General features: G+C 40.7%; 1 protein-coding gene across 1 annotated transcript; it reads right to left on the bottom strand.

Moving 5' to 3' along the window:
* Nucleotides 1-1,251: 1,251 nt before the first annotated feature.
* CNGA1 (cyclic nucleotide gated channel subunit alpha 1) lies at nucleotides 1,252-13,921 on the bottom strand. The gene is given in 8 exon segments (XM_060011752.1): nucleotides 1,252-2,666; nucleotides 4,203-4,309; nucleotides 5,083-5,186; nucleotides 6,448-6,562; nucleotides 6,650-6,691; nucleotides 11,634-11,696; nucleotides 12,666-12,782; nucleotides 13,809-13,921. Coding segments are annotated over 8 exon segments (2,070 nt in total). The 5' UTR covers nucleotides 13,916-13,921.
* Nucleotides 13,922-14,890: the final 969 nt, after the last annotated feature.

The raw sequence follows: 14,890 nt of genomic DNA, 5'->3' as shown, positions 1-14,890 counted from the left end.
ATAAATAAGTAAATAAATAAATATTCTATTGGTAGAGTAGGATAAATTCTACCATTGGCATGCACCGATTGAGGTCCACATAGATATCTGAAATGTCAAATTAACAAGAAGCCACGTTAAGTCATATTATTACAGGCACGTATAGAAATCTGATATCAATTCCAGTGATCTGTGTTAAGAATTTATTGAGCCACATCTGGGTTTAGCAGTAGAGTTGTATAATCGATTAGCAATGTCTTCCATGAGCACACACTTGTCATATAGTTCCCTTTTCTTTTCTAGAACCATCCTCCCATTAACTCCTTCCTGGTTCTCTAGCTAAGTGCTTCTCAAGCTTTAATGTATGAATTACCTAGGGGTTTGCTAAAATTCAGATTCTGATACAGCAGGTCTGGGGTAGGGCCTGATATTCTGAATTTCTAAGAAGCTCCCATGATGCCCATGCTGGACCATAGAACTTTCAGGCCTCCTTTTCTAACAATTTCCTTTCTTCATCACCCAGCAAGAGTATTACCTTTATCTCTTTTTCTTATTGCTGGTCAGTCAGAGAAAGAAGATAGTAGCCACTGCTGTCAGGCCTTAATAATTTATTATAAAAGATTCCTATAACAACTTATGATTTTCAATTTCATATATATATATATATATATATATATATATATATATATATATAATTTGTCATGCTTTTATCAGTAAGAAGTTTTTCTCAACCATTCTTCCCAAGCCCTAGAGTAAAATGATTAAGGTCCCTAAAATGTCCCAGAAGCTCTAAAATATCCTAAACTCTCTACTAAGTTATCAAATAAATAATATCCACTACAGCTTTAGGTTTTATTTTACTTTATTGCATTCTAATTCTTTTCAATGGTATCCTGAACACGATGTACACGGTAATTCCCAGTTGCTCCTTAACAATATAAATTACCTGAAAGTGAGGGATACTTGTTCACTTTTATAAAGAGTGTTACATAAAAGAAGCATATGTGAAAAAATCAGAAGATATAAATACTGAGAAGTTAATTCGTTTATATCTTTGCACGTTATCCATTGTGACAAATTCTAAGTGTGATGATGCTTTAGCCACAGTACCTCACAAGTGAGTGTATGGCCTTGTGCCCTGCAGCGAAGCATATTTTCCTTACGGAAAAATTCCCAGCTGAATCATTCTCTTCTTTCAACTTACAGGTGCCAGAAGGATCCTTCACATCACCAGAAGGATCCTGAGGCATGTCTTTATGAATAACCAGCTTTTCAGTCCTGTGTAGAGTCTGTGGGCCCGCTTTCAGCTCCAGATCCTTCAATAGCTGAAAATTCTGTGTCAATAAGTGGTTTCAGAAATTGCTCAACCTTGGTTAGTCTTTGCTTCAGTTTCTGCTGCATTGACTCATACTCAGCCAGGATCCGGGCAAACTTGGTTTGCAGGAGGTCTACTGACCCCTCCATTCGAGTGACCTTCTCTTCGAGATCTTTGGGATCACTTCCAGCATTTGCAATGTTTATGTCCAGTAGCCCATCTTTCATCAAGATTTGCTTCCCTTTCTCTTCTAGCATACACTTGGCATCTGGGTACTCGGTTAGAGCTTCCATGAGGTCATCTTTTGAGAGACAGAACAGATCTGAGTAGCCAATACTTTTAATGTTGGCCGTTCTTCGATTGCCAGCTTTGCTGCCTTTAATGTTAAGGATGCTGATCTCACCAAAGTAGCTGCCATCGCTCAATACTACAAACTGAGTGATTCCATCATCTGCCACCACGGCGAGTTTGCCTTCCTTGATGATGTACATCTCTCGTCCAATATCCCCTTTCTTGCAAATGTAATCTCCAGGACTGTAGACTTGGGGCTGTAACTTCAAGACCAACTCCACCAACAGACCAGCTTCACAGTCGGCAAAAATGCGCACCTTTTTTAACGTGTCTAAGTGAACGTTGATGGCAATCTCCGCTCTTAGTTTATCAGGTAGATACTTCAAGACTTCTTTCTCATCCACTGTTTTCTTGTTGGTCCACAGATAGTCAAACCATTTAATAACTCTCTTTTCCATATCTTTGCTTACATTTCGAAAATGCATGTATTGCTTGATGGCATCAATTCTTGCTTGAAATTCTGCTCTGGCTGCATTCATGTTGGAAATCATAGAACCTATGTTACCAACAATGGTGGCAAAAATTAACACTCCAATTAGGAAATCAGCCACCACAAAGATATACTCAGAATCCCTCACAGGAGGTGGTGTTTCACCAATGGTGGTCAAAGTCAGTGTAGACCAGTAAAGGCTGTATACATATTTTCTAGCCAAACGGCCAAATTCAGGATCGTTAACATCAGGATAGACCCATGTATCATTTCCAAATCCAACAGCTTTGGAAATAGAGAAGTACACGCACGCATTCCAATGGATGATAATGACAATATACATAACAAGGTTAGAAATCCTGAAGATGTTTGGGTAGTTTGTCCTTGTTTCTGTTCTCTGGAAGAACTCAAACATTCGAGAGATCCTTAACAGTCTGTTTAGTCTAATTTCTGGATAGTTCCAGCCCAGATTAAAATACAGCAGATCCGTTGGTATCACTGATACAACATCAAGTTTAAACTGAAAGTTTGATTTATATTTCTCTATGAGTTTAAGCTCTTCCTTCACCAGTAGTCCTTGTTCTAGGTAACCTAAAATAGAAAAAAAAAAAAGTAATGTTTTTTCCTTTTCATGCCACTGTAAATTTTTCTAAAGTAACTCTCAACAAACGTCATTGAGTTCCAAACAAGAGTTCATTCCAATAAATATGCTTTTAGCAATGTAATAAGATATGAGTACTGATCAACACATGGCTGTGGAAAATGTTCTTTTGCAGAAATAAAAAGTAAAACTTTGTAAGCACAGAAGTGAGAGATTATATGCAATGTATATATACAAGGTATATATACAGACCTCTCTAGATTCAGCATCCTGTCCAGGTAAAGCTATGCCTTTTATGAACAGTGTTCCTGGAAAGTTTTCTTTTTCTAGCACTGTGCTTAATTCCTCATGCCACTCTTTTGTCAGAATCCCAGCCCCACCCTTGAAGCTTGGGTACCTCCTTGCTGTTTGACTATTGTGCATATTCTTGCCTTGCCCCTTCAATGTGAAGCATATGTCCTTTGAGGCTTCACTTTCAGGCTTTCACTTCTCTTTCTTGCCCCTCCCAGGCTTCCTTAGACATCTGGGATTTTCCTTTCTACTAAGCTGCTACCATGCACCTTGTGCGTTAAACCCAGAATTTCGGTACCGTGATATATTTCACTAGGGAAAAATTTGTTTCTCTTCCTATCCTGGTTACCAGAGCTGTGCATAGAACTGAACTGAAGCATTGCTCCAGTGCACTGATACTAGAGAATGTCTTTATTTTACATAATGATTCTTAAAAGCAATACTCTGCGTACACAGGTTACCTTTGCATGTGGTAGTATAGAAAATGAGCTTATACCTACTTAACAAGAATACTTAAAGTCGGAAGCTATCAGATCCTGCCCAGATTATTGGTCAATAATGCCTCACCACGGACCACAAAGTTGAATTAAGGATGTACATCCTGTTTCTTATAAAATTTCTAGTACAGCTCTGCTGAGTACAATGACATTTTCCCCCATGCCTCTTCAAGGTATCTCTGTTAGGTAGCAATTACCCTTTCCCCACAGAACTGGCAGAATATTTCTGTTCTCTCTATTCCTCTCTCCTGGTATAAACCCAGTGAACAGAAAAATGGAGGAAAGCCATCAATCCACATCCAGAAGATTGCCTAGTAACATCCTTCTGAATCAGCTGGAGTGGCCTAAGCCTGTGGGTGGGTATATGGTACTCTTGCTTTCAAGAGTGCTTTTTCCTCTAAAAAAAATTTTTGTGAGTCTTTTTTTTTTTTTTTTGAAGAATACTTGAATTAAGAATTTTCAAGTTGGGCTTCCCTGGTGGCGCAGTGGTTGAGAGTCCACCTGCCGATGCAGAGGACACGGGTTCGTGCCGCGGTCCGGGAAGATCCCACATGCTGCGGAGCAGCTAGGCCCGTGAGCCATGGCCTCTGAGCCTGTGCGTCTGGAGCCTGTGCTCCGCAACGGGAGAGGCCACAACAGTGAGAGGCCCGCGTACCACAAAAAAAAAAAAGAAATTTCAAGTTATACATAGAGATAAAAGCATGAAATTGCAAAATATTCAAAACTGAACATATTTACCTGTCCTTGTTCGTACAAACATATCGAGAAGATAGACTATATCTGATAAGTAATCAAGAATGATCCAATATTCTAGGTAATCAGACTGAAGTTCATCAAAACATGCTCTGTAAAAGAAAACCTTGTATAAATAAAATGAAATGGGACCAATTTAAGTAAAAGTCCTCTTTGTATAATTTTTATCACGATGAGAAGTATAACACACTAAGGCGAGGAGGGGTCCTTGGAGTCCATTTAATCAACCATGGCTTTCCCAAATCTATTCCCACATCTGAGGGTTGGATTTAGTTTTCTCACACTTCTGAATTTCAACATTCTTTCCATTATGCTAGTCAGCTTTGTGAAAACATCAAATGAGAATAAATGACTTCAAGCTAACGTCAAAGTATTTTTGGATGATACACATTGATAGCCAGGTTCATGTTGACTATTTGTACCCAAAATGCCTTGGGAAATCATGCTTTGTCCTGGATGGCTGAGATGTTTACTGTCTAAAAGACAAGGAACCATAGATATCCCTTGGGAAACACATCTTGCTCTATAAAACCTGGATCCTTGATCTTTTTCCCGTCCTGGCAAAATTATTTTCTTGCAGGCCAAAGAAAATAAAGTTTCTCCCAAAGTTCTAATTAAATGATTGAGCAATCAAAAGTTTAAAAGTATCCCCACCCCACCCCATCCCAGTACTGGATTTCCAAGGATATTGGGAACCAAAGCAGCTACTCTTGCTCTTAGGAAAACACATTGAGAATGATGTAACCTCTCTTCACAACCTGTGGTGGAGAAAGGAGGTACGTCCTAAAGAGCTCTAGGCCAAACTGTTAAGTCAGTTAACTTGGAAACTAGAAGTGGTTTGAGATCCACAAAAATATATAGACACCTTGCAATAATCATGGTCCAGTTGTACATGACAGGTAAGGTGATGCAAAACAGCCAGTTGTAATATGTGCTTCCTGAGGGATCAATAACCATGACTTCCTTCTTCTTCTCCCTAGCAGCAATTGGAAATAAAGGGGAAGGTTACCAAGAAACAAGAATCTTTTTATTTCAAATATCAAATATGGTGATGCCCGTCACCCACAACTGATGAATTAGAAATAAGCTGAAGAAGCTCACTCCACAGTGGGAAGACTAGCTTGGCATAAGTGCATTAGTCATAAGAAACTGGTTAGGGAGGGGTGGATAGATAGTTAAATTACTAGTCTTACATTTAACCATACTTTAGACTTTTATTGAAGCCCTTGTTTTACTGTGATGCTGCAGACACTTCTATCACTCCGGCTACTGAGAGAGAACAATGGCATAGATCATGCCGAACTCTGGATATCCCACAGACCCCTTGGGTAGGCAATGGTTGGTGAGACAATGATGATTTTCCCACTCCCCCTACCAGGTAACAAAACAACTGGGGACCACATTGTGAGGGGGAACTCATGGCTTCTTTCTCATCTGTATGGAGAGAAGAATATAACACAATCTAATAAAAAGTGCTTGTTCTTAAGTGTGTATGAGGAATTGAGAGGCAATAGAGGGCAAAAAAAAAAAAAAGAAAGAAGGAAGGAACTATATGATCAAATGGACATTTTTTAAAACTTTCTGGTATCAAATTTATATTTTTAAGGATTTTTTCTTTTATACAACGTCAACACATTTCTAACAGGCACAAATAAGTAAAGAGTTTTCTTTGAGTAAGTTTAGAAGACAATATTTTCTTCAATAAAAAGCAAAAAGATAGCTCTGAAAATATCACTCAGCCTTATCCTTGTGAAACTCTAACTCTCAAATGTTTTAAAAAGTTTCTTTCCAATAGCTAATGCTATTCATACTGCTCTCAAAATTAGGCATGGCTTTTGCAATGAGACTACTTTACTTCGGATTATTTGCCATACAGTATTTATGACTCAAAAATGTTAATGAAATTATTAAATTTTTATTTCGGCCAAAAATATTGATGGTAAGATCCTAGAAACGCAATTTTCTTTGGATCCTAAATCTGTCCCAGTGGTAAGTTTATCTTCACCAGTGCTTAAGGAAGGAAATTAACCATGACGCCGAAAATTCTTGATGAGAAAAGTAAGGCTACCATTGCTAATGTTAAGGAAATTTGAAAAAAATTAAATTCACATTTGATAACAATTTATTTAGTCTTTACACCGGGCCTCTTTACTATAAACTTGTGAGAAATTATCCCTGTACCCTAAACCCATCACAAATTTATTCCTAATTTCAATGCCAGTAAAAATACTTACTCTTCTTTCTTGTCTTTGCCTTTCTCCTCTTTCTTTTTCTTGTCTTTGTCCTTTTCTTTCTTCTTTTCCTTTTCTGGGTCCTTTTTATTTTTACTTTTATCATCTGGCTTGCTGAAGAAGTGAGAGATGTAGTTGGTAAAATACAAAAATGTTATGGATAGAAAAATGTGGGGTTATTCATGCCAAAGTCTTACTTACCTCTTCTTTTCTTTTTTCTTTTTCTTTTTTTCTTTTGGTTCTCTATAGAAAAAAACCAATATATCACATAATCAAATTACATTCTCACCTCCATTCTTGTTTACCTTCCTCTCCACTGGGCAAGAATTCTGGGCTTTGTGTTCAAAGACCTGCCCCTGTGCTCAGAGACCAGAAATATGATCTCCTAATGGTGGGTTCAACAAGAAATAGACATGCACCCCAACAATAAACAAATAAAATTCCTGGGAATTAGTGCATGTGGAAAATTGGAGAAAATGGAGGTGGATAAAGGCATAAACCCAGGGAGGGAAATTTAAGAAACAAGAGCCCCCAAAAGTGTACTTTCAAAGTCTCAATGTATATCCAAAAAATGGGTACTTAAAATTTAAGCTTCTTGATGTCACTTGTATTTATACTTGAATAAGAGTTTTGAGAATTTCAAGAAAATGCCATCAGTTTTCTTTAGAGGGGTAATCCTGACTGAAGCAATGTTTTATGAGCAGACAAAAAGCTCTGTGGTGACAGAGTTACTTCTTGAGTTACAATTTCTTCTTGAGTGGAGAATATGGGATTAGCGGGCTCTTTCTGCAGTTGGCTTTCTCTATCAGCAGAAGAATGGATTCTGGAGTCAGACAGAGCTAAGGTCATAGTAGGCTGTCATTGTTGGCTCAGATATCTTGGGAAAATGTATTATTCAGACATGAGTGATCAGGCATCTCGTTACCACTGGGATAGTCAGAGAGGCTGTTAAAGGGAAGTAGCTCTAAACCTAGGCCTCAGAGTATGGGTAAGAGTTGGAGAGGTTAAGAAGAAGAGAAAGGATGTTAAAGGGAGGGAGATTTTCAGGTGCAAATATACAAATGAACTTAGTCTGGGTAGGAATGGCCCAGCATAAGTGGAAAGCTGCTACTAAGGAGAAATAGGAGATAAAATTGACAAGGAGATGGGGCTTGGCACCTAAGGTTGTCATGTACAAATAGAAACAGAACATAAAGTTAGATACGGTGGAGTTTTTTGCTATGGGAGTTACATTCCTATGATACAAGATTTAACACCCTAACATAGGCCCTGGGAGATGGTGCTGGCACACTTCTTGGATGGCTCTTAGAAGCTCAGAAAAGGTGACAGCTCAAACTAAGTGAAATATAATTTATAAAATGCCATGGCACATGGCGGAGGAAGGTATCAGAAAGATTCAGAGAAGTGGTAGGCTAAAATGGATATACTAAGTAAGAAAAATAGCCCACCAACTGATTATGTTCCCTAAGAGGGCTCAGAGGATATAAAAATGACAGGGAATGTGCTGGTGAGAGGGGCACCAGCATTACTGAGAAGCTCATTGGTGCTGTCCTCTGTAGACCGGGGCTGATAGTGAGAGATGCTGAACTGGGTACAGAACTAGACTTCCCTGAGAGCAATAGGGATGGCAGGATCTAGAAATCACAGAGACCAGTGGCAGTGCTTACCCATCAGAAGAGAAACAGGTCTGATAATTTTAATTATCAGTAAGGTGAGCATAGTAGCCAGGGTCTTAACCCACAGAGCGCTATGGAAGAGGTTAACAGAATACTGTATTCCTAGATAGATGGGCATCTTGTTGACTTGTTAGGGTACTGTTTTACATTTATAATAAAAAACAAATTGGGAATGGACGCTCAGGAGGTTAAGGGCAACGTACCCCAATAAAAAGTCACAACCACTTGAATAGTTTCTAAACCTGAGCTAGCTCTCAGAAATGAAACCACCAGTCAGAGGAGAAGCCCAGTCTCCATGAAGAAGGACTCTGCAACACCATGACAAGTATATTCAGTAATGATTTTCCCAGTCTTTCCTCCAAAGAAAACCAATGATCATTTACTTAAGTAACTGTACACTGGGGGTAAAAAAGAATACCTACATACATTAAAGGCCATTTTCGCACAGGACCCAAGTTGATATTGAGACCCAGGGACTAAAGCATCATCATGCCCCACCCCCATTAAAGTGAGGGACATATGGTGGTTTGGTAGTAATTTGTGGGGCCTCCACTGGGTCTAAGGATGCCCCCTTGTGGTCATTTGTCCAGTTCCTCCATGTAAACATGGAATGCATTTATTTGGTCATTGGCAGAATGACAATCATCTCCTCATCTCCACTAGTTCCTTGGCTTGTGGAATAAGAGCTAACATAGTGGGGAGGACCAAGTGGAAGCCCTGAAGCTGCCTCCCACCTGCTGGCAAAAAGCAATATTGCAACCTGGACAGGAAAGGAAATGCAATCCTTAAAGACCCAATGCATGCAGGGGTGGTGCTTCTCCATCACACCCCGTTTAATTCAATGTCTGGCCCCTATTAAAACCAAATGGAGGGCTTCCCTGGTGGCGCAGTGGTTGAGAGTCTTCCTGCCGATGCAGGGAACACGGGTTCGTGCCCCGGTCCGGGAAGATCCCACATACCGCGGAGCAGCTGGGCCCGTGAGCCATGGCCGCTGAGACTGCGCGTCCGGAGCCTATGCTCCGCAACGCAACGGGAGAGGCCACAACAGTGAGAGGCCCGCGTACCGCAAAAAAAAAAAAAAAGAAAAACCAAATGGATCCTGGTGGATGGCAGCAGACTACTGCAAAATCAACCAAATAGTAGTTCCAATTGTAGTCACTGTGGCAGATGTGAAAAACAATACACTCACCCAATCAGTACCATATTCCTAAGGTTCCGGGTCAATCATGGTGAATGTGTTACTTTGAACCACTATCAGGGAAGAGGGTCAGAAACAGTTCATATTCACATGGGATGGAAAACAGTATGTATTTACACTATTTTCCAGGGCTATGTTAACTCTCCCTCCCACTGTCATGACATAATCTAGAGGGACCTGGACCATCTGGACATTCCTCAGAGTATCACATTGGTCCACTGTATCTATATCAATGACATCATGTTAATTGGGTCCTGAAAGAGGATTATCTAACCATGGGACAGAAGATGACTGCTGACCATGAGCTGGATCCTGCCAGAACTAACAAGTCATAAGGTTGTATGGCAACCTATCACATGATAAAATGATGTACTTGGGACTGAGCAGGTGGCTCGGCACCCTCGCCCCATGTCGTCTACCGCTGCTGCATCAAGGCTATGCCTCCCCCCCCGACCCATGGCCATACACTGGGCTTATAGGAACAACTGATGGAGCATGATCTGTGGGTGGGTCAGCTTAGCATCTGGATGCAAGCCAAAATGAGCTGTTGCCTACAATACAGCCTTACCTAGAGGTGGCCTTAAAAGATAGTGAAGTTAATGTTACCAATAGCACAGCTTTAAGCAGTGCACAATCATCTACTTTGTGGGGAAAAGGCAGTGGCCCAAATTAAGAATATACAAGGTGGACTTCCCTGGTGGCACAGTGGTGAAGAATCCACCTGCCCATTCAGGGGACACACGTTCGAGCCCTGGTCTGGGAAGATCCCACACACCGCGGAGCAACTAAGCCCATGAGCCACAGCTACTGAGCCTGCGCTCTAGAGCCTGCAAGCCGCAGCTACTGAAGCCCACGTGCCTAGAGCCCGTGCTCTGCCACAAGAGAAGCCACCGCAATGAGAAGACCGTGCACTGCAACAAAGAGTAGCCCCCGCTCTCTGCAACTAGAGAAAGCCCACAAGCAGCAACGAAGACCCAACGGCAGCCAAAAATAAATAAATAAATTTATTATTTTTTTAAAAAAAAAAGAATATACAAGGATTCATGGGCAGTCACAATGCATTGGGTGGTTGGTCAGAGACCTGATGAAAAAATATTGCAAGATCGGGAAAAATAATTCTGGAGAATAGGCAGGCTGAATGGACCTTATGGGCATGAGCACAAGGTTTTAAAACCTTTGTATCCCATATTAATGCCCATCAGACAGCAGGTGCTATGGAAAAGAAAAGAACCACCAAGTAGACAGAATAAATCAGCCTGCTGACAAAGACAACCTCTGTCACTGGCATCCCCAGTGCTGGCACGATGTGGATGTGAATGGAGCAACCATGGTGGCAGAGATGGAGACTATACATGGGCCCAACACATGAGGTCCCGTTCACCCAGGCGATTTAACTGCTGCTATTGCTGAATGTCCAGTCTTCCAGGTACAAAGACTAATGCTATGACTCTAAAAGAGCACCACTACTTGAGGAAAGCAATCAGTCACTTGATGGCAAGTTAATTACACCATGGAAAGGGCATCAAATAATCTTGACTTGAATCAATATATATTATGGATACTAATTTGCTTTTTTGCCTCAGGGCTTTGACCAGTGCCACTATCCAGTTTGGGTTGCTGCCAGCTCATAGTTTCCCTCTCCCTTGACTGGCCTTGGCTGAAGGAAGCCACCGTGCTCAAAATTATGCACCCGTTCCTAGAGGCAGTCCTCATACAATGACCGTGCATGGGTACAAAGCCCAGTCCTATTGCCTAACTATGGAAGAACTCTGAAGGGCCATCCCTTCTCCAGAGCTCCCCATAGCATCACATCGCACATCAACTCTATTCTCTGAAGTTCAACTTCTCCCTCTACCCAAACCTACTCCCCTAACTCCCTTCTAGGTATCACTTCTGAGAGCGCTCCCAATAAAGCTCTGTATACAAAGCTCCTTCTCAGAGACTGTCTCCTGGGAAACTTGACCTAAGACACACTGGCTCAGAATGGGAAGGATTAATGATGTTTTATTTATTTTGTCAGCCACTCTAACCCTAACCACATGGTGGGGCAATTTCATATATGCTATAGACATGGTTTTTCTACACGTATTCAAATACATACATACGTACATACACATTACTTGTAACATGAGTAGCTACATTTTTCAGGAGGAAATAACCAAACGACAAAATAATGGAAAAACTTTGCCATTGGATTAGCTAGAGTTTGCCTAATCAATATCTGCAGTATAACACATTCACATGTATTTCTACCTTTTTACTGTCTTTCTTTAAAAACAAAGGTTTGGTTTACTATTGTCAATGTACTTACTGCTCTTTATTGCTGCTGTTGTTAACATTGAAAAGTGCAATGGCTCCAGGCAAGTACTGCTCCCTGGGAAATGAAAAAGCACAGTGAAATCATAATAGACACTATGTGTGTAATGTCCATAGTAAATAAAAAGTCTTAAAGTACAAATTCTTTTCAGGTTCTACCCATTACTAACTAATGCCTAGATAATTTTTGAAAATATAGAGTCTCCACGAAGCATGAGTTTCTGAATATCAGGACCATGAACCAAAGTAATTAATAAATGTTTATTAATCAATGCTCACAACGCATCACATTACCATCCTCCACACCCTGAGTAAGCCAGTTTGGATGCTACTAACTCCCAGAAAACGATTAAGACGTAGATTGTCCGGGAAGATAGGAAGGGAAGACAAGACAAATGAAAACAGTATGAAAGCTGAAGGTGGTCAGTGAGAAAAGAAACAGGAGGGGGAAAAAAAAGAGGGAAAAAAGCAAAGTAGAAGTAAATATGTTTGACAGGATGGGAACCCCTGATCCACACCAATACCGCACTCCTTCCACACTCTCAGGGTCACACGTTTGAAGTTTCCACAAGTGCTTTTTTCCCTAAGGATTTTTTAGCTTTTCTTGTCTCGTTACTCACCCTAGTGCTCTGCTTCCCTGAAAGGAGGACTGAATGGGAGAGAGCATTTTAGAGAATGACAGCTAAACCCTCTCACATATAATTGCTTGGAAGAAGGATCAGAAAGAAGGAGGAAATCAGAGAGGACTCAGGCATGAGGTTTCCTAAGGGACAGACATGGGTCTCAGGGAAAATGATCAGCAAGAGCTTGCACGGAGCCCCATGCACGAATTATCATCAGGCAGTGGCAGTTTCCCAAGAGAAGAAGAGGGTAAGGAACAGAAGTAGCAATTTACTCCCGAGATCCTGCAGAGTAGCTGGGTAGCAGGAGTGTTGGCCAAGCCCACTGAGTGGAAGAGTAGAACACCTTTCTTTCATCTAAATAATAGTTTAAAAACTGATGGGGAGGGATAGATGATACTGCTCACCTCTGTGATGGCTGTCCCCTTCCATGTCTACTACTTCTAAAGGAATCCGTTGCATGAGTGTTTTCACTCTCTGATTCTTCAAATATAGAGGCACTGTCATCATCATCAGAAAAGGAGCTATGGTTCAATAGGAGGCAGAGATTAATTAGATCAGTGCTTTAAACCATTGTGGGGGAACAACATGTCTCATTTCTCATCTCTTCTCTTTCTCTCTCAAACGAACACAGACAACAGTTTTTAATAAGAGTGAGATGAGAACTGTTCAGAATACACAGAATTAGATAGAGTATATGCACAATCCAGTAAAATACATGTAATTAAGAAACTACTTTCTAGGCCTTCCATATTTGTATTGTTTGATGCATTGATTAGTTAATATCAAATCGAAAGTATGATATCTATACTTCAGGTCATGTTATACAGTTTTCTGAACCTGTAATAACATTTCCTTCCACTAAAAGTAAATTCGACCACATTTATACAAATTCTATTCATTTATAGGGTGGCCACTTTAAATTATACTTTTAAAACACGTTAGCATTTCACACTTTGTATTTTTTTCACATTTCTCTATGGTAATGTTATCTCTTTAGATGTGAAATGTCCCATGAGGAAAGGTCTTGCCAGTGACTAAGGAAATATTTGGCAAAGGTGCATCTAAAGAATCATCATTTGTTAGATAAGTAAGGCTGTCCTAAAGAATAAATAAATTCACTGAATTAAATCAAGTACAAAGTTCAAGGTTTCAAATTAAAAGTTAAACTGAAATTAAGCTTAGTTAAATTGAAGAACTTTGGCTAGTATTAAAAATACATAGGGACTTCCCTGGTGGTGCAGTGGTTAAGAATCCGCCTGCCAATGAAGGGGACACGGGTTCGATTCCTGGTCCAGGAAGATCCCACATGCCGCAGAGCAACTAAGCCCGTGCGCCACAACTACTGAGCCTGTGTGCCACAACTACTGAAGCCCATGCAACTAGAGCCTGTGCTCCACACAAAGAGAAGCCACCACAATGAAAAAGCCCGTGCACCACAACGAAGAGTAGCCCCTGCTCGCTGCAACTAGAGAAAGCCTGCATGCAGCAACGAAGACCCAACACAGCCAGAAAAAAAAAAAAAAAACATAGAAAAAAGATGCACTTACCTGCATGCTCCATTTTCCATCCTTCTTATTTCCTTTTCAATATCTGGTACAATCACATTGGGAATGTTTACAAAAGAGCGCCGTGTATTGATGATAATTTTCTTCATGGTTAGCTTAATAGCTGGGGAGAAAAAAAGTCTTGTTAGTAGGAAGACTTTTTACATATTTACATATGTAATCAAAAGTTTCACTCTATCATTCTTCTAAGGCTGAAATAACAATCTTATTTCCAGTTATATGTAGGAATTATATTTTAATAGAATATAGTCATGATCCAAGCACTTAATGATCACTAGTCAGGTTTTTGTGTATTGTTTTAAATTCAAGGGTTTTGTGTAGTTTTTAAAATTCAGAGGTGTAGAACTCTTTTTTTTTTTTTTAATTTGGATTTACTCCAGCTTTGAAATATTTAGGCAATGTAGGTGTGGAACAAACCTATAGGGACCTCACAGGCACATCCAACAATTAAGTAACAATGAAAAGCAGTATAATAAAATACCAAAATGGGTGTAATCAACTGTGAATTTCTACAGGCATTCAGAAAAAACAAAGGGTCTCAAGTGGTATTCAAATTTCGGAGTGAATAAAGATACAACTGATCCACATTTCAACAAGTCCCCCTAAATTATTCTGATACACATAGTGCTAAGCTTCCCGGGCAACCACTTCAGGCATCAGGAAAACGCCAAGAACAAAGTGATCCTGAACTCCAAATCTGTCCTGGCAGCAGGTTCCAGCCCAGCTTCAGGCAACATGAATGGCACGTGGGCACACTCGCGCTTGCCTTCTTTCCTGAGGCTCTGCCGGCGTCCAATGACAACGTCCCTGCACTCATGACTGGCCCCAAGTACTTCACCTGGTCTTCAGTGTGCTGCAGTGACGTGGCCTGGAACTTGGAGAAGTTCCTGGTGGGTCCCAACAATGTGCCTGTGCACAGGTACAGCCACTGCTTTCTAACCATGGACATGGAGCCCAACGTTGGAGCCCTGTCATCCCAAGGACCCAGCTGTGCCCAGGATCCTCCTCCAACCCCTGCTGCTTGGCAGTCACAGCGCTGTCCTCTGGGGATTTCATCTCTAAGG

This window comes from Delphinus delphis, chromosome 5 (assembly GCF_949987515.2).
Source record: "Delphinus delphis chromosome 5, mDelDel1.2, whole genome shotgun sequence".
NCBI classification, from domain to species: Eukaryota; Metazoa; Chordata; class Mammalia; order Artiodactyla; family Delphinidae; genus Delphinus; species Delphinus delphis.
The sequence above is the reverse complement of the archived record's forward strand: the minus strand, read 5'-3'. Positions and strand labels throughout refer to the sequence as shown.